The sequence below is a fragment of the Pongo abelii genome, chromosome 12, assembly GCF_028885655.2.
Source record: "Pongo abelii isolate AG06213 chromosome 12, NHGRI_mPonAbe1-v2.0_pri, whole genome shotgun sequence".
NCBI lineage: Eukaryota > Metazoa > Chordata > Mammalia > Primates > Hominidae > Pongo > Pongo abelii.
The window spans coordinates 32812865-32839189 of NC_071997.2; the positions used below are offsets into that span (position 1 = coordinate 32812865).

At 39.5% G+C, this 26325-nt stretch overlaps 1 protein-coding gene across 5 annotated transcripts in view; it reads left to right on the plus strand.

Moving 5' to 3' along the window:
• Positions 1-26325, plus strand: part of TMEM182 (transmembrane protein 182) — a 110440-nt gene that overhangs the window by 51973 nt on the left and 32142 nt on the right. For 4 of the 5 annotated variants that reach the window (XM_054547832.2, XM_009236730.4, XM_024242588.3 and 1 more), the window contains one exon: positions 11156-11293. The exons of the other annotated variant lie outside the window; for it this stretch is intronic. In XM_054547832.2, coding sequence (XP_054403807.1) covers positions 11156-11293 — 138 coding nt within the window. The remainder of the gene's footprint in view (positions 1-11155; positions 11294-26325) is intronic. 5 annotated transcript variants of the gene reach the window in all.

A 26325-nucleotide genomic window follows, 5' to 3' on the forward strand; every position in this document is an offset into this window, starting at 1 on the left:
TTCCATGGCCATTGAATATCTCATTAACCTTGGGATTACAGGGGGTATTGAGTGGTAAATTATTGATTCTCTACTTACTCATATTTTATTGAGCACCTATTACATGCAAACCATAAAGCTTCCACTAGGTTTAGAGAGATGAGCAAGACTGAGTCCTGGACACTCACAATCAGGAAGTGGAGGGGGATTGTACAGGGAATGGCAGTACAGTGCTCAGTCTAGTGACTGGCATTCAGTTAGCGCTGACGTTCATCCTAATCATCCTAATTATAAAAAAAGTATTATCATCACATTTTAGGGAAGGAAACTGAAGCATGGAGAAGCCAAGTAATTTGAACAAGGTTGCACACCCGGTAAAGGGTATTCCAACTCTTGAATATACCTCTATTCTGACTGATTCTGCACATATCCTGCCTTTAGTGGAGGTAAGGAAGTAACTTTCTCTGTGATGTCCCTTTAAGGAAGGAAGGATGCTTTCTCAGATGAAGGAGAAGAAGTGCTTTCATCAACTTGGACTGCTGTAACAAAATACCACAGTCTGGCAGCTTAAACAAGACATTTATTTCTCATCACTCTGAAGGCGTGAAGTCCAAGATCAGGGTGCCAGCATGGCTGGGTTTGAGGAGGGCTCTCTTCAGGGTTGCAGATGGCTTTGTATTTTGTACTCTTGCTGGCAGAAACAGAATGAACTCTCTCCTCCTCTTCTCATAAAGTCACTAATCCCATCATGGGGACCCTACTCTCACAACCTCATCTAAATTTATTTACTTCCTCAAGTCTCCATCTTCAAATTCTCTCACACTTTGGGGGTTAGGGGTTCAACATATGAATTTGAGTGAGTGAGCACATTCAGTCCATGATAAGTAGGAAGGCTATTTATTCTAGTTAGAGGAAACAGGATTGCAAAGAAGGGCCTTGAGGGATAGTAATAACTTTTCCTTTAGAGGACTTCAGCATTTTTTCAAAATTTCTGGCGGACATGGGAGGAGCCAGAATGGGAAGATTTGAACCTAGAAGATACAGAGGGATCAGTGCCAAGCAACTTTGAAAAACACAACAAACCTAAGACTAGTGATAGTGGATTCTCCAGATAGCCCTGAATTAAAATCTTGAACCTATCCTTTACTGGCTCTTTAATTTCTGGAATGTGCCTTAACCTCTCTGAGCGTCATCTGTAAAATACAACATAGAGATTGCTGGGAAGACAGAGGAAAGAACACACGTGAAGGCTAAGCCATTGCCTGACTTGCAGAACCTGCTCATTAAAAGTAGCCGTGCAGAGGGACCAGGAGTCTTATCTTTCTTAATCTGGCTGCGTATCACGGTGTCCCAGTGGGCTTTATTTTTTAAAATTTATTATTAAAAATATATTTTTTTATTTTTGAGAGACAAGGGTGGTGGTGGAGAATGTCTCGCTATGTTGCCCAGGCTGGATTTGAACTCAAGTGATCCTCCTGGGTAACAGGGATTACACAGTGTGCCACTGCACCCGGCTTTACTGGGCTTTCGAAAACACAGATGCCTGTGCCCACCCTTAGGGATCCTCATTCAGCTGGTCTGGTTTGGAATCCTAGCATGGGTGTTATGTTTTGGCTCTCCAGGTGGTTCTGATGTGTGGCAGCGATGGGGGCCACTGACCTGCCTCCCTTCCCTACTGAGGGAGACGCAGGCAGGGGAGGACCTTGGAGCTGGAGTTTAGGTCTTGTGTGCTCACCTGGTCCCCTGGGGTGGACACTGAGTGGCTTTGTACACAGGACCTCAGTCCCCTCAGCTCTGTGACCTTGAGGATTCTGGTGACAGCTGTTTCAAAGTTGCATTGGACTGTTGCTCCTGTTACTGCAGCCACCACCCATAGGACCAGTACTACTGGAAAACCACCCTTCCCAGCACCCAGGAAGCCTCCCTTCTAGCCCCCAGGCTCCTTAGAAGGAGCAAGTGAGATAGTGAACATGGGTGTGCTCTCAACCCTGTGTGAAGAAACTCATGCCTCTCCTGCTTCAAGGACTTTCTCAAGGTCACTGCCAGAGTAGAAAGTGGAATCCCTCCCCCTTCTGCCCAATGTGCTTCCTCCCTGAAGCATCTCCTGAATCAGGCAATGTTTAAGGGTGGGAGATTAATAAACTCCATCTGATCTCAGAGTTCTTAGCGTCCAGAAAACAAATCAATGGGCCACTCTGAGCACTGGACTTTGCTTGGCATGTTCACGATTGTGGGGTTCAGATGCAGAGATACTGTACAGCCTGTCCTTCTGCTTTGGTGCAGGCACTACTGTATTTTTAGACCTGCCCGACACTGCCAAGACAAGCAGTATATGGAGATGAAGGCCAGGCTTGCTGGCCTGCACAACAGAAGCACATTGCCTAAAGCGAGGCGACATATGCTGGCGGCCCTCATTTGCTGCGAGGGAGGTGGGGGGTAGTGGCGTGTTTTGTTTTGGCTTCATTTGGAACATTTTATAGCACTTCACACTGCGTGTGCTTGAGGATGTGTCGAAACACAGGATTAGCTTTATGAACTAGCTTTGTGGGTGTCTGAGGCAATATAGCAAGTTTTGAAAAATGAATAACACTTAAGTTTATCTTTAAGCTGCAAATAAAATATTTACATTTTTGTATGTACAACAAAATCACTTATCAAAACACTACAAATTTGGAATTGTGATCATTTGGGTTGACTTATCTCTCTATACCCTCTATGAAAGAAGGTTTGTTCTGCAAATTATATTATGCAAAATCAAGAGGAAATGTTTAAATATCTTAACAGAACAAACTGGTTTTGCTTGCAAATGAAAACCCGTAGAGACGCTCTTGATTCTTCCTGGTTTCTCACCACCTGTAACAACAGTAACACCAAAGCTTATGTCATCTCCATCCCAGCTGCTTAGCTCTGGGTCAGTCTTTTAAGAGCTCCCACTTGGGTTTGCTACAATAGCTACCTTAATTAGCTTTTCCTTGTTCTATTTTTTCCTAGCAGTTCATTCTCTGTATACTTACAACAGGGATACTCTGATACCAGTTGGATTGCTGTCTCTGATTAATGGTCTTGAGTACCCCCTGACACCCATGTGATAGAGGACCAGCTCCTTGGAAGGGAAAACAAAGCCTCAACCACTTTTCCAGGTTCCCCATTTTCTCTTCCCCTCATCCACCTGGTGGCAGCCGCAGGGAGCAGCATGGTACCCCACGTTCCATGGAACTCTTTCCCTCTCTGATTGGCATGGCCTTGCTCCTGCCTTCTGCCCCATGAATTGTAGACTAACGCTGAGACCCAGCACCATATGCCCTTTCTCACTGCTACTCAGCCCTGAAATCATGGTCTTTCCATGCCATTCGACACCATAATATTCAAGCATACCTCTACTAGGTATGTTTAGCACCCAGCGTTAAAAAAAGCAAATATGCTTTTCCTTCTGGGGAAAAGAACTTGCGAGGGCAAGGATTATGTCTTACTCTGGCAGTTTTTGGTGCCTTGCACGTAGAAAGCCCTCAGCATATGTTTGCTAAATTAAGTGGCTTCTGGTTGTCAGCACTGTGCCCATTTGCTAAGCAAGCCTGGCAAGGCCCCTCTTAGAGGCCCCTGATGAGACACCAGTTTGAGTTGTTGGATGGATGTGAATGGCTTGGAATGGAACTTATTCTAAAATCAGCTACAGTTAAAACGTCAGGCTGCTTTTGCCTATCATCTAAATTAATGAGGTTTTAGTGCATTTTTTACTCTATTTCTCTGGAAAAAGAAATACTATGGGGCTTTACTTTCCTAACTTTTTCCATTGAATTCAGAACAGATTCCCATTCTGCCACTAGCTTCTTGACTGTGGTAATCGTCACACATGCACAAAAAGGCACATAGATATGCAGAAGCACACTCATACAGACACACACACATGTTAGTGTGCATAATTAATAGTCAACTTTACTTCATGGCCTTCATTGTCCTGTAGTTTTTGGTTGTTTTTAAGTTTCCTTCCTGAAGGGTTTTTAACAGACGTTTCCCTGTACTGCCTACTCACATCACTTTGAAATTTGACCTTTCAGGTATACCCAAGACATGAGCTCCTTTGGCCTGAATCTGAAATTTGAATTTGTGATACAGTTAATACTCTTTCTATTATATATTTTTATGGATAAAATTGAAACATCAGGAACATGGATTTACATTCCCTAAATCCTCTATTTAACAAACTAGACACTGTCTAATGATTGAGTGACTGTTTTATTTTATTAGTTAACTTATTTGTTGAATTTTTTTTGAGATGGAGTTTCGCTCTGTTGCCCAGGCTGGAGTGTAGTGGCACCATCTCGGCTTACTGCAACCTCCACCTCCCAGGTTCAAGCTATTCTCCTGCCTCAGCCTCCCGAGTAGCTGGGATTACAGGCGTATGCCACCATGCCTGGCTAATTTTTGTATTTTCTGTAGAAACGGGGTTTCACCATGTTGCCAGGCTGGTCTTGAACTCCTGACTTCAAATGATCTGCCTGCCTCGGCCTCCCAAAGTGCTGGGATTACAGGCGTGAGCCACCATGCCCAGGCTGTTTTATTTATAAATAAACAACAGAATACTTCTCAAATAATTACTAGAAAATACTATGTATAAAGGGAAATGTTAGAAAAATATGAAATGACATAGTTACACAGAATATGTTGATATCATATTTCAGTACACTTTTAGCTGATGATTTTCAGTCTAGATCTACTAGAATAAGGTTTTGAAATAAGTTGCTAGAAAATGTAATTCTGTAAAAGTTTAATCTGTTTGGGAAAATAAACTGAATTCTCCAGAACTATTTATACAACATCTGTTGTTGGAGTGATTGGCCGCCATCCTCATTTCAGCACCTGCCCAAGATGCTCTTCATAGGCTAATTTACCAATTGACTGAAAAATCAACAGAACTTACTCTCTTTAAAACCATTCTTTAATTCTTTAATCCTTTCACAGATTCACATGTGCTTTCCTTTAATTATCCACATTGTGATTGTATAGATTACATGTAAATGTATTTCCATTGTAAATCTTGCTTCATGTTCTAATAGGCACTAATAGAAGTTCAATATTATTTGAGTTAAACATTGAATTGTATCTAATGAGACAAATGGATTTTTAGAGATGCTTCTGCTAGGCACAGTCCAAAACCTTCAAAGACAAGGCTGTGTAGTTTTACAAGCTCATATAAAGAACAAGAAAACCAACTCAGTTTTCTTTGAGATACAGTCAAGATCTAAGAGATTGAAACGATATAAATCACTAACCAAACAAAAATATCCTCCAAAAACTGTATAGGAATATAAAATTTTATATATATACCTAAAAATATATATATAATTTTATATGTGTGTATACACACACACACATTTATTAGCCTCTAAGGACAGTCTTTCAGTTTTCAGTGTTAATATATGTGTGTGTGTGCATATGTGTATGTTCATATATATATATATATAAATAATTTAAAGCCTATCTCCACCCTAGATCCATGAGATTGGATGATATTTGTTAGTATCAGCCACATTGTTGATAAGACCATTTTATTACAAGGTGTCATCATTAATAAGAATCATAGCAAATATACTTGAGTGCTTACTACATGCAGCCACTTTTCATATATTATATCAATTAATCCTCACTATAAACCTATGAGAAGAATACTGCTTTCCGTATTAGAAAACTAAAGTCTATCATAGTCACACAATTAAGCAGAGGAGCTCCCATATCATGTTTCAATTCCCAAATGAATGCACTTAGTTCATCCTGTGTTGAAGATTTTCTGATTGGCTCAGTTTTACTTTAGAGAGTGCATGAACTGTACGCAATTCTACAAGACAATTCTTTATTACGACTGCATATTTTAATTCTGCAATCGAAGTATGGTACATATGAAAACTATGTAATATAATTAGCTAGAAAATAGGAAGTTCCAACAAATTTTGTAATATGCTTGATGTTATGCACTTTTGAATGTTAGAAGCATAGGCAGGAAACAAAGCACATGGTGACGGCACTCAGGCATCTGACTTGGAGGCTATTTCTATGTGATCAAAGCTCTCCAGGCAGCCAAGGCCCTCCCTTCCTTTAAATACCAATCTGTGGTTCCTGCTTGGTACAGGGGATTCAGAATCAAAAGCTGGGCGCCTTTGCTAGAGCAAATGAAAGGGCAGGGACTCACAGTGGTGAGGAATGACAGCATTCTGGGGCGCATCTTTTCCCCACTTCTGTCTTGCTCTCTGTTTCTTCCTCTGCCTCATCGTGTGTCTCCTCCCTTTCTTACATCCCCTCCACTGCCAGCTGCCTTGATGCTCCTGCTGCTTCCTCTGCCATTTGTGTGACCTGGTTCAGGATCCCTGAGCCTGGGCTTCCCTGGCTCATCTGGACCGGGCTATCAGTGCCTCCTGTGAGCTTCTGCTCTGCTTCTCATCACCTTGCTTTCTCAGTTTTCCAGTTCCTAGGGGATCACAGGGATGATTCCAATTCATCTTTCAAACTGTTCTTCAGAAGGCTTGGGTCAGAGGTCACCATGCATTGGCTGTGTGTCAGGTATCTGCTCCCATTTACTGATGTTTTAGGTTTGTAGGAGTAGAGTCATGTGATATGGAACATGGTCACTACCTTTTTTAGGAGGTAAATGGACAGAAAACGTTCCCATGAGAGATGGTATGAGAACTTCGTAGAACTTTCTGTATCAGTAGTCTACTTTGCCCAAACATGACTACTACACTCTAAGCTATCATTTAAAGAGATGTTCCAACCTCAGTGGCACATCAGAAACAGTGTACAGCCATCCAGTTGTCCCTCAGCATTCACATATAATTGTTTCCCGGACCTCTCCCCCTGAGGATATGAAAATTTGTGAACACTCAAGTCCCTGATATAAAATGGTGCAGTATTTGCATATAACCTATGCACATCCTCCTATATACTTTAAATCATCTCTAAATTACTTCTAATATCTACTACAATGCAAGTACTAGGTAAATTGTTGCTATACTGTATTGTTTTACAATTTGTATGATTTTTATTGTTGTATTGACATTTTTTGTTGTGTTTTTCCTAAATATTTTTGATCCATGGTTGGTTGAATCCACAGATGCAAAACCCAGATACAGAGGGCTGACCATACAAACTAAGGGAAAGAATACATGTTCCTATTGCTGAACACAAGACCCCCTGCTGTGCAGTGATAATGCAATCTTGATAATAATAGCAATAAAAGCCACCACACATGGTGGCTCATGCCTATAATCCCTGCACTTTGGGTGAAGGTGGCAGGAGGATTGTTTGAACCCAGGAGCTTGAGGCTGCAGTGAGCTGTGATTACATGACTGCACTCCAGCCTGTATGACAGAGCAAGACTCTGTCTCAAAAAGAAAAAAAAAAAAAGAAATGCCTTTTATTGGTTTCTTATTATATGCCACACACTTCACATACATTGTAAGTCATTCTTCTAATAGTTCTAAAGGATGGACACAAACATCTCTATTTTACAGAAAAAGAGACTTCTAGGAGTTTCAGTAACTGGTCCAAAGTTACCTTGCAAGAAAGTGGTAAATACTCAGGTCACTCTGACTCCAGCACCTACGTTTTTCTACTGTATTATGCTGATTTTTTAAATTTTAACAAATATCTTTTAAAGAAACTAAGACAAGAAATAGATTCTACTTTATTTACACGGATATTAATCATTTCTGCTGCTCTACCTCCATTTCTGAAGTTTAACGTGCACTCTGGTGTCATTTCTCTTTAGCCCAAGAACTTTCTTCAGCATTTCCTGTAGAACAGGTCTGCTGGTAACACATTCTACTCTTTCCTTCTTCACAAATGGCTTCACCCTACCCTTATTTCTATATTTTCACCACGTGCAGAATTTTAGTTGAAGGTCTTTTCTTTCAGCACCTTAAAAATGTTTTCCCACTGTCTTTTGGCTTCCATCATTCTTGATGAGAAAGTTAGAGCCTTGGGATTATTTCCCCATATGTTTTATGTCATGATTTTTTCCTCTGGCTGCTTTCAAGACTCTTTTTTTGTTTAGAGCTTTTGATAATTTTATTATTATGTGTCTTGACTAATTTATGGGAGTTTATTCTCTTTGGAGTTTGCTGAGTGTCCTGTATCTGTAAATTTGTGTTTCATCACATTTGGAAAGTTTTCAGGCATTATTTTTATGAATATTTTTCTTCACCAATATCTACGGCCTCTGCTTTAGGACTCCATTGACACAAATATGAGAACTTCTGATATTGTTCCACAAGCCTTTGAAACTTCATTTATTTTGTTTTCAATCTTTTTTCTGTTTCTCATATTGAATAATTTTTATTGCTTTATTTTCAAGTTCACTTACTCTGTCCTCTCTCATCCCTGTTTTATTATTGAGTCCATCACATGGGTTTTAATTTCAGTTATTGTGGTTTCTAATTCTAAAAATTTATTTTCATAATTTATAGACCTTATAAGTTCTTTCTATTTATTTCAAGAGTATCCACCCCAGTCTATAGAAAATGGTTCCAATAACTACTTTCAAGTCTGTCTGATAATTCATATATCTGAATCATCTTTGGGTTGGCTATCTCTTTGATAATTGATCAGATTTTCATTATTGTTGGTATATTAAGTAATTTCAGGTTGTATCCTGGACACCCTGACTTTTATGTTGTCAAAATTCAAAGTGTTAAATTCAGTGGAGAATTCACTGTTAAAATTCTCTGGATAATGTTGATTTTTTAAAATTTGATTATTTTTTTTTTCAGCAGGCAATCAACCAACCCAATCTGTCCCTTTCTTCTGTGGTGGCAGTTTCAATGTCAATTCATTTTTCAAAGTCTATGTGATGCTCTTTGTGCCGTGCACCCTGGGGCGCACACCACTCAGGGCTTGCTCTGGAACCTGGATGGTCTTCAAAGTGTAATTTGGTTCTTAAAGACTTTGCTATGCTTCTTGGTCTGTTTGCTGTGCATGTGCAACTTAGGGGTGTGCTTGGTACTTGTGTAGGTTCAAACATAGACTTTTAGAATCTTTTCTTTAGCTCTTTTCTCTGTGGGATTTTCTTTACGCCCTCTGGCTCCTTGGACTCTTTTTCCCAGTTTCTCTGGCCAGAAAGGTTGAATTCTGAGTTCTGGCCTCCTGTGCTGTGGCACAGTTCCATGCAGCCGTGACACATAGCAAGCAGCAAGAGAAAGGGGAAAAAACATAACCATGATTCCTCCTTCCTCTTTGCACAATGAGGGTTCCTTTTTGTGGTTCCTCTATCTAGAGGGTTGGGTCATCATTTGAGATCTTAAGTGCCCACGCCTCCACTGGGGCAGCAGTGCAGACCTATATTTAAAGCTGATCTGGAGGCAGGACTAAGGGAATAAAAAGAGGAAAAAATAAACATGGGGATTTACTCTGGCTTTAAGAGGCCTATTTTCCTAGATTTCTAGGAAATGAATTCAACTTAAGATTTTTGCTATTCGCACCTTTTACACAGTTCCCAATTGGCTTGCCTTCAGGCCAAATCCATGAGGAAAAAAAGAAGAAGAAAATCAGATAACTTTGCAACTTGATCTTTGTTAAGACTTGACTTTCCTTCTCACTCCACTTGCTATTATTTACTTTCAGTCCTTATATGGTTGCTTGTCATACTTACCTAGTTTTAGTTGTGATCAGTACAGCTGTAGAATGGATTTCTTATTCTTTTAGCTGCTTCTTGTTGTTAATGATTATACCCCTAGCACTTGGCACAGAAGCTGTCCTGTGAAAGATAACCTCAACCTATTTCTAAATGAAGTAAACGAAAATGTAAAATGTGAGACTCACCAATTGCCTAATAAACTGTGGTAGGACAAGGACAGCAAATATTTGGCCCACACTCTGCAACTCTTAATTTCCATTCTCAAAGTTGACATTAGTATCTCTTCACTGCCCTGTTCCCTGCTGAGCCTGAATACAACTGCAGAATATTGTCTAACACAGCAGCCCTGGAAACCATGCCAAGTGGCCAGCATTGGTATGGGAAGTGAAAGCCTATCATGTATTCCTGTTTTCAGGACTTGGTTATTCATATAAAAATCCGAGCCTTCCTTTTCCATTTAACTGAGGTGACTCCTCTTCTCAAATTTCCATCTTCCCATCCACTTTCCTGTAAAACTCCAGTTGATTGATAGATTTCTTCTTTGCCAGGAAGGCTTCTTGAGAAAAGAAAATATTCTTTGCCTTCTTATCAAGTTGTGTATTTTCTTAAAATATAACTTGACTAATATGTTTCACTGAGTGTTCCCCCATCTATACTATCAAGAATTTATTTTAGCGTTTTATCCTTCTGGAAATGATGAAATTGGTTAAGATTGGTAATTATCCAACTCAAAAATGATCGTTAGAATTCCTTTTTGTGTGATTACCATATATCACCAAACCTACTATCTATTTCTCACCAACTGTATCCATTAACTTAGCCTTGCTTGTCCTTGACTCCTATAGACTCCTATACTTCTCATTTTGAATCTTTCTAAGTGAAAATATTAATAGAAAGAGGTAGGCCTTAAATACATCTGATTTAAATTCTCAGATTTTCTTGGAAAGCATAGCTAAACGAACTTCTTTTATGGTTTTGCTTGTCATTTTTTATTGCCTTAGACTGTTTTCTATAGAGCCAACAATCTAAATAGAAGTGGGTATTTTTGTTGTGGTTAGGGGCTTGGGGTGACTATTATCAGCTCTCAGAGATAATCATAGTACAAATATATCTTAGCAGAATATGTGAGGTAGTGTTTGTAAATAATGTGAATGCCTTTACATGTGTTTGGACATTCGGTATGAAACACTTCTATGCTACCCAACTGGGTACTTAAATGGGGGAACTCTTCAGAAGCAAGAACCTTAGGTCTTCTTGCTTCTAAAATGGAAAATCTTGATGGAAAAAAGAGCTCCCACAGTATATTAAGCATGTGTGTGGTACAAACATTGAGCAAGAGGAGTTGATTGAAGGTCACCAGTTTGGACATCACTGATTCCAAGGTCATCTGATAAGATCTCCTGTTTTTTCAGACCCATCCCTGGCATTCTATCTAGCAGTGCCATGGCTGAAATTAGAAAAATGAAGATGAAAGCAACTGACTGTGACAATCTGCTGTGTCCACAATCTAAGTGTATTTTTCTTTCTTTTCTCTTTTCCTTCTGGGGTTTCCAGTTTACCGTGGTTTCTGGGCAGTCCTGATGCTCCTGGGGGTAGTTGCTGTAGTCATCGCGAGCTTTTTGATCATCTGTGCAGCCCCCTTCGCCAGCCATTTTCTCTACAAAGCTGGGGGAGGCTCATATATTGCTGCAGGTACGTACAGTGCAATGGGTATGACTTTCAGCCACGGTTTTTCTTCATGTCTTTCTATTTCTCATTTCTATATTCAGGTGTCAGCCTTCTAGTAACAGTAACACAATAATATTTGTATACGATACTTCTTGAACACTAACTAATAATATTTGTATACATACTTCTTGAACACTACCTGTGTGTCGGACACTTTCCAGGGACTTTCCCTTTTCCACATGCTGACACATTTAACCATCATGATAGTCTCTGCTCACTGTAAGGCCATTATTATAAAGAGGAGAACACTGATGCTTAGAGGAGAAAACTCTGTCACTGACTCACTCCAAGGTGTGCAAGAGACTGTTAACCTCTTACCCTATTAATTTTCTGTCTGTAAATGGGGATCATAACATATGTCCCTGTAACATGTCAGCATATGATATGGGTATGCATTTTCTGAGCTCTTCAAAGATAGCCCTGTGATGATATTTATGATAAGCATACACTCATGATTTATCATAGGTACAAAAATATTTTTCTACATCACTACCATTCATTTTCTTAATTGTTTGTTGATGCCAGGTGTGGTGGCTCACACCTATAGTCCCAGCACTTTGGGAGGCTAAGGCGGGTGCATCACTTGAAGTCAGGAGTTTGAGAACAGCCTGGCCAACATGGTGAAACCCCGTTTCTACTAAAAATACAAAAAATTAGCCAGGCGTGGTGGCGTGCGCCTGTAATCCCAGCTACTCAGGAGGCTGAGGAAGGAGAATCACTTGAACTTGGGAGGCGGAGGTTGCATTGAGCGAGATTGTGCCACTGCACTTCAGCCTGGATGACAGAGTGAGGCTTTGTCTAAAAAAAATTAATTAATTAATTGTGATCCATATGAATTATCTGAATATATTATTTTCTGTGTGAAGCTTGCATTTATATTAGTCAAGTTTCTAACTAATTTAATTCCTGCTAAAATGATCACACTACAAATAGAAAAGTAATTGAAGAGGTGAGTCTTGTGAATTTTAAGCCCTTTTCATTCAATTAGGAAGTAAAAGCCAGACCATTAACTTGGAAACATAAGCACAAGGCTATTATTTGTAAAGATAATTCTAGAAAACTAGCGAAACTTCAGTATGAGTGAGACCAAACTGTACATACTATGCTGTATTGTAACATCAAACCAGAGTGACAGAATGCTCCTAGGTGACGCTGTAGTGACAGTTGAAGGAAAAGAACAGAATGGAGAAGGTTATTGTCCTTCTAATCATTGGAAAGATGGCTCATAATGCTGCCCAGTGTGATTTCATCAGTGCTCAGGTAACACAGTACTTTCTGCATAAGATGGTGCTTAATTCTGCAGAGGGAATAAAAATAATAATCAGATATAGATCCTGTATTTTGTAGGGGCCAAGAGGAACAGAAGGTTCCCTGAAAAATCCACTTGCAAAAGGCAGATTCATTGAAGGAAAGGCATACATATTATTTAATGTGTATACCTGGGAGCTTTCAGATTGAAGACCCAAAAAGATATGGGCAAATTGTCCATTTTTATGCTTAGGTTCAACAAAGGATGGGCAGCTGTGTAGAAATATGATTGGACAAAAAGGGTAGGATCTAATGGTCATAGACTAAGTGGGGAACCCAGCGAGGCCTGTCTGTTTAGCTTCTTCTTGGCCTCGCTGAGCAGCATGCCTTCCTTCTGGGTGTGGGGCAAGACCCTCTCTGGAATTGGCAAACAAGGTAGGTCAGATCATTCCTTTGTCCTTTGTGGCCAGTTTTTACACAGAAAGGTGGAGGGAGAGTTAGAGTAATATGGTCAGGTTTCCTGGCTGGCTTTGGGGAAAGGAGTTCTGGTTTCTATGACTCACCTTTGTGGAGAGGGGACCTTTGTGGTTTCTAAGGCCAGCCTCAGGAGAGAACAGGACTGGGAGGCAGGAGGGCAGGAGAAGGTCAGAGAAAAACTTTTCCTTCTGAGGCTGCTGCTGGGACTTCATTTTGGGGTTTTGTTTCCTGAGCCCCAACAGTTTAAAGAGCTCAAAAAAAAAAACTCACTCTGTGAAGAACGCTGTTTAAACCATTCTTTCTTTTGTCTTTTATTTGAACTGTTTTCTTTCACTGGATTTAGCCGTTAGAGCTCTTCATTATAAAAGCCTTTTTCACTGAGATGTAATCAACATACAACCTACCATTTTGATGTGTATAATTCAGAGTAGGGTTTTAGTACATTCACAGAGTTGTGCAAGAATCACCAGTATCTGACTTCAGAATATTTTTATTACCACACAGAGAAACCTTGTTTTCTACTCTCCTTCTGTCCTGACCAGCTCTAAGAAACCTCTAATCTACTTTCTATCTGTATGGGTTTGCCTATTCTGAATATTTCCTATGAATGAAATCACATGATATGTGGACTTTTGTGTCTGGCTTTTTTCACTTAGATCTGGTAAATTATCATCCCTCTGCTTGAATTCATAATTCCATAGGACCAAATCCCATATCCTTATATCCCTTAAAACCAAGCATCTTCTTGGCCAAAAAAATTTTTCTCACCCAAACGACACTTTACCCTTTCACTTTTCAAAGTTCCAGTAAGGGTACGCATTTTTCTATGGTCTTCCCAGAAATAACAGTGCTCTGTTTACATGTACAAATATTTGTTTCTTCTTTTTCCTTGCTTTTTTTTGTAACCACAGTTTTTCAATAGAGGGAACATGTAATCACCATAGTTTAGTGATAATTTATTATGGGCAGCATGATCGTTTTAAACTCAGGACTGCTTTGATCCTGGTTTTGGTCCTGGTTTTGGACAATTGTGTGTGTGTGTGTGTGTGTGTGTGTGTGTGTGTGTGTGTGTGTGTTTAGCAGCTTTGAAAAAAAATTGCTGGTCTTTTTCCATTTTGCAATTTGTGCAAGAAAGCAATATATATGCGAAGAATTATGTTTGGCTGAGAACTGTGTAGGAGGATAAAACATTTAATGTACTCATATATCCATACACCTATAACTGGTGGATTTTTTCGTTTTGTCTTTATTGTTATTTTTAATTGACACAATAATTGTACATGTCAGATTTTTTTAAATGAACCTTCTGTTGCTTATGGTAAAGTGCCAAGTGTTTCCTTGCTCAGGACTTCATGCAAAAGCCCCGAGAAGTTCTGAGGTGTCCAAGGTGTTGAGGGAGCCCATTTTCAAAGCCATGAAACTAGGTGATTCAGAGGACACTTACTTTACATTTGACTTGTATTATAATTTCCTTTGTGGCACTGTTGCGGGAATCAGGAGGACCAGAGAGACCTCAGGGTAAAGCAGGAGGATTTTATTGAGTGCACTCAGACCCAGTGGATTAACATCCTGAGACTGGGCCCAGAACAAAGACAGCTCTTGAAGTTTATACACACTTCAAAAAGGGGGTGGGCTAGCTTGAAGCAGGCTTTTGGTGGCATGAAAGCAAAGAAACAGAGGCAGAACAAAAACAGTTAATCAAATTGTGGCAGTTATGTAACTCAGGATTACATATGACCGTTGCTATGCAGCCCAGATGGCTGTTATCTAGGTTTGCTCTAGTGTCTAGCACGGGCTTATCTCATAACCGTCGCTATGGTGCCCAGACGGCTGTAGTTCAGGCCTGCTCAGGCTTCTCATGACCTTCATTGTGCCGCTTAGATAAAACAAAATACTTGAAGTTACTAGTTACAGAGAACAGGAATCTATAAACTCATACTAAAAAGAGAAAGGAAAATTTGTTTTTCTTCTCCCTTTGCTGAGGGAGTTCTCCAGAGTACATTCCTTTGTGTCCTAGCTTCTCAGATAGTGTTTATCAAGGCTTTTCCTGGGTCTAGGCTATGCCTGTTGCTGCCTCTGGGATAAGTCAGCCTAATACAGGAAAGCTTATTTCTTTTTCTACTTAATTTTATTTTTCTTTCTTTAATTTCCACCTCAGCACAATTTTACGTTGTTTGTGTATGACCATTTGTTTACCAAGAGCAGGAGGAGCTACCCTGTTGCGTGGGATGGAATGTGACTGGTCACTCGCTCCTGAGGCTTCCATGCCAGCCCTGGGCCAGCACATTGAGCTCTGCCCACAACTAGGAGCAGGTGCAGCCTGGGCTCAGGCTTGCGGTGGTTGCTTTATCAATGCCACAAACAGAATTGGATGCTGTCTGTATTTTTGGGCAGATGGTGTTAGGGAAGGGCAGAGCTACATTTTCTATGACCATTGCTGGGTGTGTGCACATAGGAAGACTCTTTGGCATCAGCAGCACTGTGTTTAGACATTCCATGCATGGCAGAGGGATGCTGATATCAGGGCTGTGGGGTAGGAGGGGTAGGGTCCATGGTGTTCCCTTTGCTGGGTCAACAGGCTCAGAGCAAGGCTCAGAAGGCTTGGAAGGTGGATATTGCTTTTCCCTACACTTGGGCAGAGACTTCCTCGGGCAGGCCAGGCCACCTGTTTCCAGGAGAGTCAGTTCTGGGCAAAGTGTAGTCATTGTCAGGACATTAACCCTCAGCCTGTGTTTCAGCAAGTGATCACACACCTCTGCAGGACCTAAACTGCTGCTGTTTGTTTTAACGTGGACTCACAGAGAACTCTTAGATAGAAAGCGGTTGTCACGCATCTCCTCCTGCCCCGTGGCATTGGATGTGAGAGGAAAGATGCAGGAAGTGTTGGGATGGGTAGGCATGGCATTCTAAACATTGGCTTATATGAATAAAATTACTGTAGAGCTGAATAGTCATAATCCCTGGGCAAAGCAACATCAACACAGCAATTTCTGTACGTGAGCAAGACATCTACGTGTGTGAAATGAGTAAGGATGTGGCCTGGACACTCAGGACACTGGCATTGGGAGATCAGCCATAAAATTTGATATATTACCAGCACATCAAGGTAGAAACATTTTTTCTGCCATAATTGAAGTAGGCTTTTCTTAAATGGCAAACTGGGATGTGTGTGGAATTTTGCTGCAGAAAGTAGAAACAGATTCTTTCTGGGTTGAGGAGACTGCAGAGCTCTGAACCTTGGGCTAAATCCCTTGTTAGACTCTCAGGCTGGTGAGACTACCTAGATGTCTTGAGAGTAGAAGGATTCAAGAAGCCCCTATTCTAGGTCCAGGATGTGCTCATAGAAGCAAAGGGTATCTTTGCAGTGTAGCTTAGTCCCTTGAAACACCACAGAGGCCCAGTTGAGTCTTGATTCCTGCATGTGCCTGCTTGCTCTGCCCCATTCTGTGAGCACAGGGTGAGCTCTTTGTCCCAGACAGCTCACAAGTTATTGCCACTTACCAGGGATATGAGCAGGGCTGATTGGGATGAATTGTGTGAATCCTCTGCCATGTGCGGCAAAATGCCTGAAGCACAGCCTTCTGCAGCTGACCCGTCCTTCCTTGCTCTGGAGGCAGTGCTTTCTATAAGTGTAGGGATGGAAACACTTAATCTAGTGTAGGAAAGGTCAGTAGATATAAAGGGAATAGAAAGTTCCCATCTCTAGCAGGTTAGACTGACTTAAAAGGAAGTGGGATTTGTGGTTTGGTTTCCTTTTTTGTTTTCAAAAGATCAAAAGAAATGGCAATAGCCAATCAGTAAACCACATTTATTTGCAGCTGAGATAAGAGAGATATGATGGATATGTAAATACGTAACTCAGGATTTTTTTCTCCTTAATACTAGAAAAAACAGCTCGCAGAAACCAAGCGACGTAGTTCAGGTGCTCATTTTCCTTTGGCTGAGACTGAACATGTTGCTCGCAGAGGCTCCTCATGTTTTCCTCCAGGTAAAGGAGGATGTGGTGGCCATCAGAGCAGAAGAGTGTGTGGGCCAAGGCAAGATCAGGACGGCTTAGGAAGAACTGCCGACGGCTTGGAGGCAAGCTGTCTACACCTGCAGGCACACGCAGCCCTGCCGTCCACACCTGCAGGCACACGCAGCCCTGGCGTCTACATCTGCATGCACACGCAGCCCTGCTGTCTATACCTGCTGTCTCCATGTCTATCCAGTGAGAGATCTGGGCTATAAATAGCTGCACACTGTGGACAAGCCCAGGGAACTCCCTGGGAGGGGCTGGCCAAGGTGTGGCTACAGTGGCCTTTCTTTTTTTGTTTTTTTTCCTTCACATTTTAGTTTCTTTTTTTATTATTTTATTTTTTAAAATAATTTTTCCCTAGGTTATTGGGGTACTGGTGGTGTTTGGTTACATGAGTAAATTCTTTAGCAGTGATTTGTGAGATTTTGGCACACCCATCACCCAAGCAGTATACACTGCACTCTATTTGTAGTCTTTTATCCCTTGCCCCCTTCTATCCTTTCCCCCAAGTCCCCAAAGTCCATTGTATCATTCTTAGGCCTTTGCGTCCTCATAGCTTAGCTCACACGTATCAGTGAAAATGTACAATGTTTAGTTTTCCATTCCTGAGTTACACCTTGAACAGTAGTCTCCAACCTCATCCAGGTTGCTGTGAATGCCTTTAATTCATTCTTTTTAATGGCTGAGTAGTATTCTGTTGTATATATGTACCACAGTTTCTTTATCCACTTGTTGGTTGATGGGCATTTGGGTTGGATCCACTACACTGGTTTTTTTTTAAAGCTTCTCTGACTTTCCCTGGTCTGTGACAAGTAGGCTTTCAGGAGAAAATTAAAAGCATAGCTTCCCAATAGGAAACCGAATATTTTACCCGAGTTCAGAACTTAACACATTCAGAGCTCTGGTGTGTGGGAGGTAGGTGGTGGGAAAAAAAAGTAGTTAATACAAACTATTTCTACTGATATGCCAGCCAGATGCACCTCTTGTAGGAGAATTAGTGTCTTCAGTTTTGATGATCAAAAGACCCAGGTACACTAGATCTGCCTTCTAAACAGGAGCATAGACTAGTCACACTCATATTTCTAAAAGTACCTGCTTTGTAGACTCGCTTCATGCCTTCCATTGTCACAGCTGGGATTTGTCTAAAAAAACACTGTCATCCAGATACTGTTCCTGGTATAATGTGGAAACACCTTCCTTCAAATTTTAATGTGGATTTTCCAACGTTCTTGGTCTGACATTTTCCATAAATGTCAGATGCCCGCATTAGTCAGCCTTGCTTAATATTATGTAGAAAAGAGATGTGATGGCTTTTATTTACAAAAATATTTTAAATGTGATTACTTTTCTTTCTCTGATTCTTCCTTGCAAGTTTATTTTCCCCACTTTGCTCTTCAGTGGAAATGTGTCTAACTGGTTGTTAGAATCTGTTTTAAATGGGTCACTAGTATGGGAGAAAAATGAGGAAATCAAATCCCAAAGCCTGCTCCTTGAGTCTGGAACATCTTAGTTGGGTGAAGGCCATGAATGGGAATGAGAATGTGAAGAGGGGAGACACAGAGCCATTTCTTTGGAGAGAGCCATTGCTTTCCTGTAAGTGTCCACCCAACCTGACGGACCTTGTTGTCCACCCAACCTCCAACCTTGTTGGAGACATTCTGGGTCAAGGTCTAACTCCTGCCCAGATAAATCACCATCTCAGGAATACCTCTGGTGGAGCTTTTCTGAACAACCTTAAACTTCAAACTTGAATAAATGCTTCCCCACACTCCTATTGTTCCCTCAAAAAAAAAATGTGCTGTTCTTCTGAGAAGTAAAGTGACAGGCCTGGCAAACAAACGTTTTTACTCATATGACATACGATAATGAGGCATCATTAATCTTTATCCTGAAAGTCGGTTTTCAGATGTGCAAAGTGACAAGATTATTTCTCTCAACCGAGTGTGGTGGTGGTGCCTGCAGTCCCAGCTACTCGGGAGGCTGGTGCAAGGGGATTGCTTGAGTCCAGGAGTTCCAGGCTGCAGTGAGCTAGGACCGCACCACTGTACTCCAGCCTGGCAGAGCGAGACCCTGTCTCTAAAAAAACAAAAAAACCCATACTGTCTCTGGTCTGGAATTAGGTTTTGTCACAGTGGAAAGGCAGACTGAATTTCCATAAGCTTTATTCTCCTTTTTCAAAATATGTGTCTCGTTACTGTCTACTATTTACTCAGTACTAAGGGATTTAATTTCTTTGCAAATATTTCCTTTCATTGAAAACCATCCTATCCCCCAAATAGTCACTTTGCTCAGAACTAACTAGTGGTGAGTGGTCAAAAAATATTGTGTTGGTTTTTTCACTAAGTTTTATAATTTTTTTTTTTTTCTGAGCCATTTGTTTTCTTTACATTTTTGTGTATGGAAAGAGAAGCCTACTGTGCTTGACCTAGGCTGACAGTCTGTCCTGGAAATAATTTTTACTTCCTAGAAGTAAAGGGCTGATGGGCAGGGGAAGGTGGTTGGCTTGACTGGACACTCGAAGAAGAAATTGTCCTCAATACAAACGAGCTTGAGCCTGGATTCACCTTCTGTTCTTGGCAAAACGTTTTGTCATGGGACTGTGGGGTGACTGGTGCCACCTCGTGGAGAGTTCCAGAAAGACACTGGGAGATGCATTGGAGGTCATCATTCCCTTACTCCTCTGAAATCTCAGGACTGGAAGACACCACAGCAAGTTTATTCTTTTGCCTCTTGGCCTGTCCTGAAATAGCCCAGTCACATGAGAATCTCTGATGCTTTAGAAGATTTCAGAGAGTAACATTTGCTAACCATTAGCAGGAACTCGTGCCAAAGCTTAATAATAATAATAATAATAACAAAATTAGCCAATGCTTATTAGTTGTTTGTCATGTTCCAGGCACTGTTTTCAGCACTTTTCCTCTGTTCGGTCCTCATGACTACTTTCTGAGGTAGGCACTTGGATCCTCTCTATTTTACCAATGAAGAAACTGAGACAGAGCAGTACGAAAGTTACTCAGGGTTACTCAATAAAGTGTGAAGTGTGAACCTTTGAGGCAGGATTTGAACCAGGGCAGTCGGAATCCAGGGGTGTGCCCTCAATCACATCCTACTTCCTGAAACTCAATTCTTGTGAATAAATGTTTCCTTGGCATTAGATGAAATTCTTATTTTCAGATTAAACCCCTAACTTGTAGAAATAGATAAACCCCCATGATCATTCTCTGTTAATAATTGTTACTCAGTAGAGTACAGAGCACTGGGTATGTAGGATGTTTAATGATAAAAATTATTATGACAATCTAAGAAAGTCATAAATGTTTGAGAAACCCAATCAGCATTTTATATATGTTGTTGACTAAATCAAACTATGAGTCTAGAAAATGAAAGGGAAGAGGGAATTAATGTATTTGGAAAGTAGAATGATGAAGTGTGTACAGCAGTGAGTGTTTGGAAATCAGAAAAGTGTAATCATGATATTGTAACAGCAGAAGGAATTAAGGCTGCATCAGAAAATTGAAGAAAAAATGGAAAACAAGTCTGAGAAAATGAAGAATGGAGATAAAGAATGTGGACAATTATGCATTAATTGTTCTGTAATCTGAAGCATAATTTTATGAGAAAACAATAGCATACTAATGTAAAGAAGAGCAAACTAATTTTTCAAAAACACAATTTTAAATCATTTAAAATAACTTCTAGCTTTTCTCAGAAAGATTGTCTAAATATTTTGATGAATGCAATAATATTTATGAGACTACTTTGAAAGTACATTACAATATTATGACAAATATTACTCTTTAGCAAATGCGGAAGTGGCAAATTTCCCTTTTCCCAGAATGTAATATGGAGAAAGTTAAGAGTACATGTTGGACTCTGGAATGCACCTGTGATAGCCGGTCACGCTGCACTAATCCTCATATTTCGTCCTTTAGCAAGACATAGAGGACTTCACGGAAGTAGAGAAAGCCTTCAGACACTGCGATTTCTAAGGTTCCTCGTTGTTAAAGTTAACACATATGAAAACAAGTTTGCAAATATTGTAGCATCTTTAGTGTTTATATTTAATATATTAACTCTCTATGCTTTTACAATTCATACATAAATGAATGACCCTATATATAACATAATTTGTAGATATCATGCAAAGGCTAATTGGGAGTCTTTTATGAATGCAGGGCTAAAGTCAAATCATCCTAATGGACCCCGACGGCATTCGTAGCATGAGGGAGCATTGAGATTCCATCCTAAGAGGTTAATCAGCTGCCTGTTCTCACACAGCCAGCTTCTTAAGAATCTAGCTCTTTCTCCTTGGTTGTAATTTTTGACCCCTTAAATTAAAGCCTAGAGATGCTCCTTAAATATTGCAGAGGCAAGTCTCTTTCCAAAGGAGTTCCAGAAATAATGCTATAAGTATGAGTTGTGTTCTAGGTGGCTGAACAATGAAAGCTGAATGAGCCATTCAGCTTTCCAATCTCCTACAATAATTGAGCGCTATGGAATAATTGTTAAAAGTTTTGCTGAGGAATTAATGTTTGAGGAAGACAGTTAAGGCAGTGTTTTATTAAGAACCGTGTTCTCAGTTAGATTTAGCAGGGCTGCTTGGGGGTGGGGAAAAGGGAGGAAGCTTCAGCAGGTGCACTTCAGGTGCCTCCCATAGCATCGATAAGTTCCAGTGCCGTTTTATCAGTTTCACATAAGACTGTGCTCCATACAAAAATTTCACTACCATATTTTTCTAAAATCATTTGTCTAGGAAAATGTTATCCATCATTTGAAAACTTCATGTATGAGTTAGAACATCACAAAACAGTATATTCCCAGTAGTTTAATTCATAATAGTTAGAACAACCCAAATGTTTATCAGTGGATAAACAGATAAACAAATTGTGGTATACTCATAAGATGGAATAATGCTCAGCAATAAAAAGGAATGAACTGTGAACACATCTTAAGAACACGAATGCATTCTCAGGCATTATGCTGAGTAAAAACATTCCCAAACAAAAGACTGTATACTGCTACGATTCCATTTATAATGACGTTCTAAGGACAAAACTGAGCTATAGTGCTAGATGCTTTGGGTAGGAGAGTGAAGAGGCATAAAGAACCTCTTTGAGTGATGCATACATTCTATTTTTAATTGGTTGTGGCTACATTGATGTTTATGTTTACCAAAACCCATCAAATCATACACTTGAAATCTGTACATTTTACTCTATGTAAAGTATATGTCAATTAAAAAGAATGAGAAAGAAGAACAATAAACCTGGAATATTTTTACCCATTAGGAAAACCTTCAGACTATGGCAGTTTAATATCATATCTTCAAACATTAGGTATGGGCTGATTTAAGAAATGTTTATATGGAGATGTTTTATGTATTTTCTGCAAGAGCCTTTTGTAGGGGTATGGTCAGTCATGGTATTCAGTGTCCCTGTGCAGATCTGCAGAAGGCATTCCCGGTATCTCCCATGATGAATTGCTATGTTTCTTCTTCAAAAATGATAGTAAATTCATAGCTTATCAAATTTCTATTTTGTTCTTTCTTCTGGACACGTCTGCTCTAAATTCACCGTTTCATGAATGCTCCTATCCTTAGCACACTTATGCAGGCCCCAGATTTTTTCTTTGATTCTATACTTAGCACAAATGTGACCTGCTGCCTTCCAGGCAGCTCCACCTAGAAAAGTAACCTAGTCCCCCACTGCTTCCTGGAAACATTTTCCCTGTTGCAGAATGTTTGGGAATGTTTTCATCCTAACCTGTGAGACTTGCTCTCAGGGTTCAGTCTGAGTTATTCCACAGGCTCAACGTTTGACCTTGGTGGACTAATAAATGACAGCAAACCTCATTTCCATACTCTGTTGAAAACAGCCACAATGAGGAAGCCGATGCTATCATCCTTAACATTTTATGATGTTTACTTTCTAATTCTATGTAGATGCCCTGCTAAATATCGCCCTACCTTTAGAGTGTGTGCAGCCTTTACGTAGAAAAAGGACGATTTTATTTTCTGATTCTAGTTTACTTTTCACCTTAACTTCATAATAAGTGTTTTGACTGTGCAGTTCTATGGCTTTTCTTATGCCCATGGAAAACTGAAATGAGTTGCCACTGCATTTGTGTGGAAGCATGACTAAAGGAGGCCATTGAATCATCTTGAATTTATTATTCTTCCCCAAGTAACCTATAACTGCTCATGACTCAAGTTGTGAAAGCCCATTTAAAGGCAATCAAGTTACATCTAAGCAGTGAAAGATCAAGTCTATCATTTTTAAGTAATCCAAAACACTCTCTTTTTTTTTTAAAAAAAATACATGTAAGAGTATATGTGCTTCTAGACAATAATACAGCAGTTTGATACTTTGCCGAACTTTTTTAGGAAAAAAGTTTTCATTTCTCGGGCTAAATTTTTTTCTTCTATGGGTGTGTTTTTAAATCTGGTTCTTACGGTATAGTGAAAAGATCTTTAGAATATGCCTCCATTTTTCATTCTTGTATTTGTGAAACAGTGAGGATATACAATTTTATGTCTCAGTTTTTGACTTGGTCTTGGGGGAATCTGTTTTGTTTCCATACTGTGATTGTTTCCATAGTGTTATCATCAGCAATTGCATGCCCAATGGCCATTTGTCACTAAATTTTACGTACCCTTTGTTTCAGAAAGAGAAAACATGCTTTCCAAATTGAATTCATGGCATTTAAAGGACATGTTTTTAATTTTGTAGGAGAACCCATGCAAAATTATAAGTTTCAATCATTGTTTCACATACTGCCAGTAACAAGAGATCCAACATGTTCTTGGTGTGACTCAATTATCTTTCTGCAGTTTCATTGTGGTCACAAATCTTCATGGGTTTGGGGCTGTGTTTTGATTCTGCCTCCAGTGAAATATTTTATACATTTTCTGGACTTCAAAAAATAGGTATTATAAAATTCAATTGGAAATAAATGTGTGCTTTCCAAACGTATGACCAAATTTAAATGTAATTTTGTTTTACAACAATTTACTGCGTATATATTGCGGTATTTTCTATTCTTGCTAAAGTCACTGTGGCAAGTAGGTTTGTAACTCACTGTTATTCAAGCCAGTTATTGTTTGTGTTTTTAAAAGTCCTGAGATATCAAAATATAGATGTTGTAAATCCTTTTACCTAAAGACTCCGTTCAAGTTTTTCCAACTATTCCATTAATGTCCTGTATAGCAAAAAAAAAAAAAAAAAAAAAAAATTCTAAATCATGCTTTGTATTTAGTTGTTGCTTGAGTCTCCATTAAGCGAGACTTAAGTCCATTTTTGTGCTTCATAACCTTGACACTTTTGAAAAAAGTACAGGCCTGTGATTTTTGTAGAAAGGTCTTGAATTTGAGTTTGATTTTTTTCTTTAGTGATTGAATTCAGGCTGTGTATTTTTGGCTCTAAGATTATAGCATTGACGCTGTGTGATTCTCACTGCATCCCATCAGGTGATGTGTGATATCAATTTGTCATGTCACTGGTGATGTTAACTTTGATTACTTGAATAAGGCAATATTTGCTGGGTTTCTGTAGTATGAGGTTACTATTTTCTCCTTCAAAATTAATAAGCATTTTATTGGAAGAGATTTTGAACTTATGTAAATATACTCTGTTTCATTCAATTTTATCCACTAGATTTAGCATTCATTTTTATTTTTTCTCTGAATTATTTTTAAGTGATTGTCAAATGATGATTTCTAATTCTGCCATCCCTCTACACTTATAAGTTAGTTTTCTGTTGTAAGGAAAAGCTTCCCTTCTCCCTATTCATTTATTCACTCATTTATTTATATCACTGTGAGTTCCTATTTTATTCAATGAGAAATAATGTACCACTATCATTATTCATTTGGTGATCAGATTGTCTCAGTTTAAGCTATGGGAGGCCCCATCAAGCTGGCTTCCAAAACACCCCTGTCATTCTTTGAACACATCTTTACTTTCTGGGGTAACAAGATTTTATAGGTTCATCTTGTATTTTGTGCCCCAGCCTGGATTCAACAATTTCTTTGAGAATCCCTGTTTCATGGTGTTTAGGAGTCAAGATCTGGACACTTGGTATGCTCTATGTGACTGGATGTTGGTGTTGCCAGATGCTCTCAAGAAACAGCCATGAAATATATCTAGGTATATACACACATGTGTATTTTATAACACGCACACACACACATTTACTTCTATATTTATTTCTGTATTATCTATCAATGAAAAACCATGAAGTCACACTGATATATCCAATTCTAATCAAATTCTAATCACTGTAGGGCTTATTTTAGCTTTCCTCCTTTTCAAATTTGTAACTCTATTTCCTGGCAGTCAGATACATGGCTCTCATTGGCCATTCACTTATTTGATCAGTCTACCCGAATACAGTATCCTTCTGTTTCCTCTCTTGATCACATGTCTTATGCAGGCTGCCATGATTAATTCTTGCTTCCATATCCACTAAACCATTGGCCTTTGGTGTAAATTCCTTCTCATTGTCTGTCTCTCTCTCTCTCTCTCTTTGTCTACACTCATACACCTCCCCACCCCCCACAGGCTTACCCCCTGGGTGAGATAATCATAAACTGATCTGATACAAATTGAATGGACAGTATCTTCCATTACTGAACAAGTTAAAGACTGTAGTGATAGAAATGACTACTCTTCCTTCTTTTAAGATGGAATTCCTCTTCAAATGATGACAATATTTAAATATAAGTTAATTCTTTCTTATTGAAAATCATCTACCTGATTACCTGCAATACGTTTTCCTAATACTCAGAATTCAGTGATGGGTTTTTCAGTTTTCGAAATGATAAATTTAAGGCTACTGGTTTTTCACAAAGGCAGTTTCCTTTTTCCATTAAAATATCTGAAAGCACAAGAGAGTCACATGATGGAAGGAAGATAAAAACCATGTCAACAAATAATACAAAGTTTTGCAAGGTGTTTGCATAAGGCAAATGATATTATGCAAATGCCTAAGCGAAACGTTTACATCAACAGAGAACACTGTCTATATATTTGCTGGAAAATGTATTGAAATGCACAGAGTTGCTAGACAACACATGGAATTGCCATATTGTTGTCAAAATCTGAGGTACGGCGTTGTAAGGAGTTTGCTTGCAGGCTATGGCTTTACTATTTCTCTGTGATTAGTTGTTTCTCAGTGGCTACATTGCTGTACTCTGTGAGCCAATATTTGCATTTACATTACAGACCACGGTGTGAAGGATGTTTCTTATTAGCGA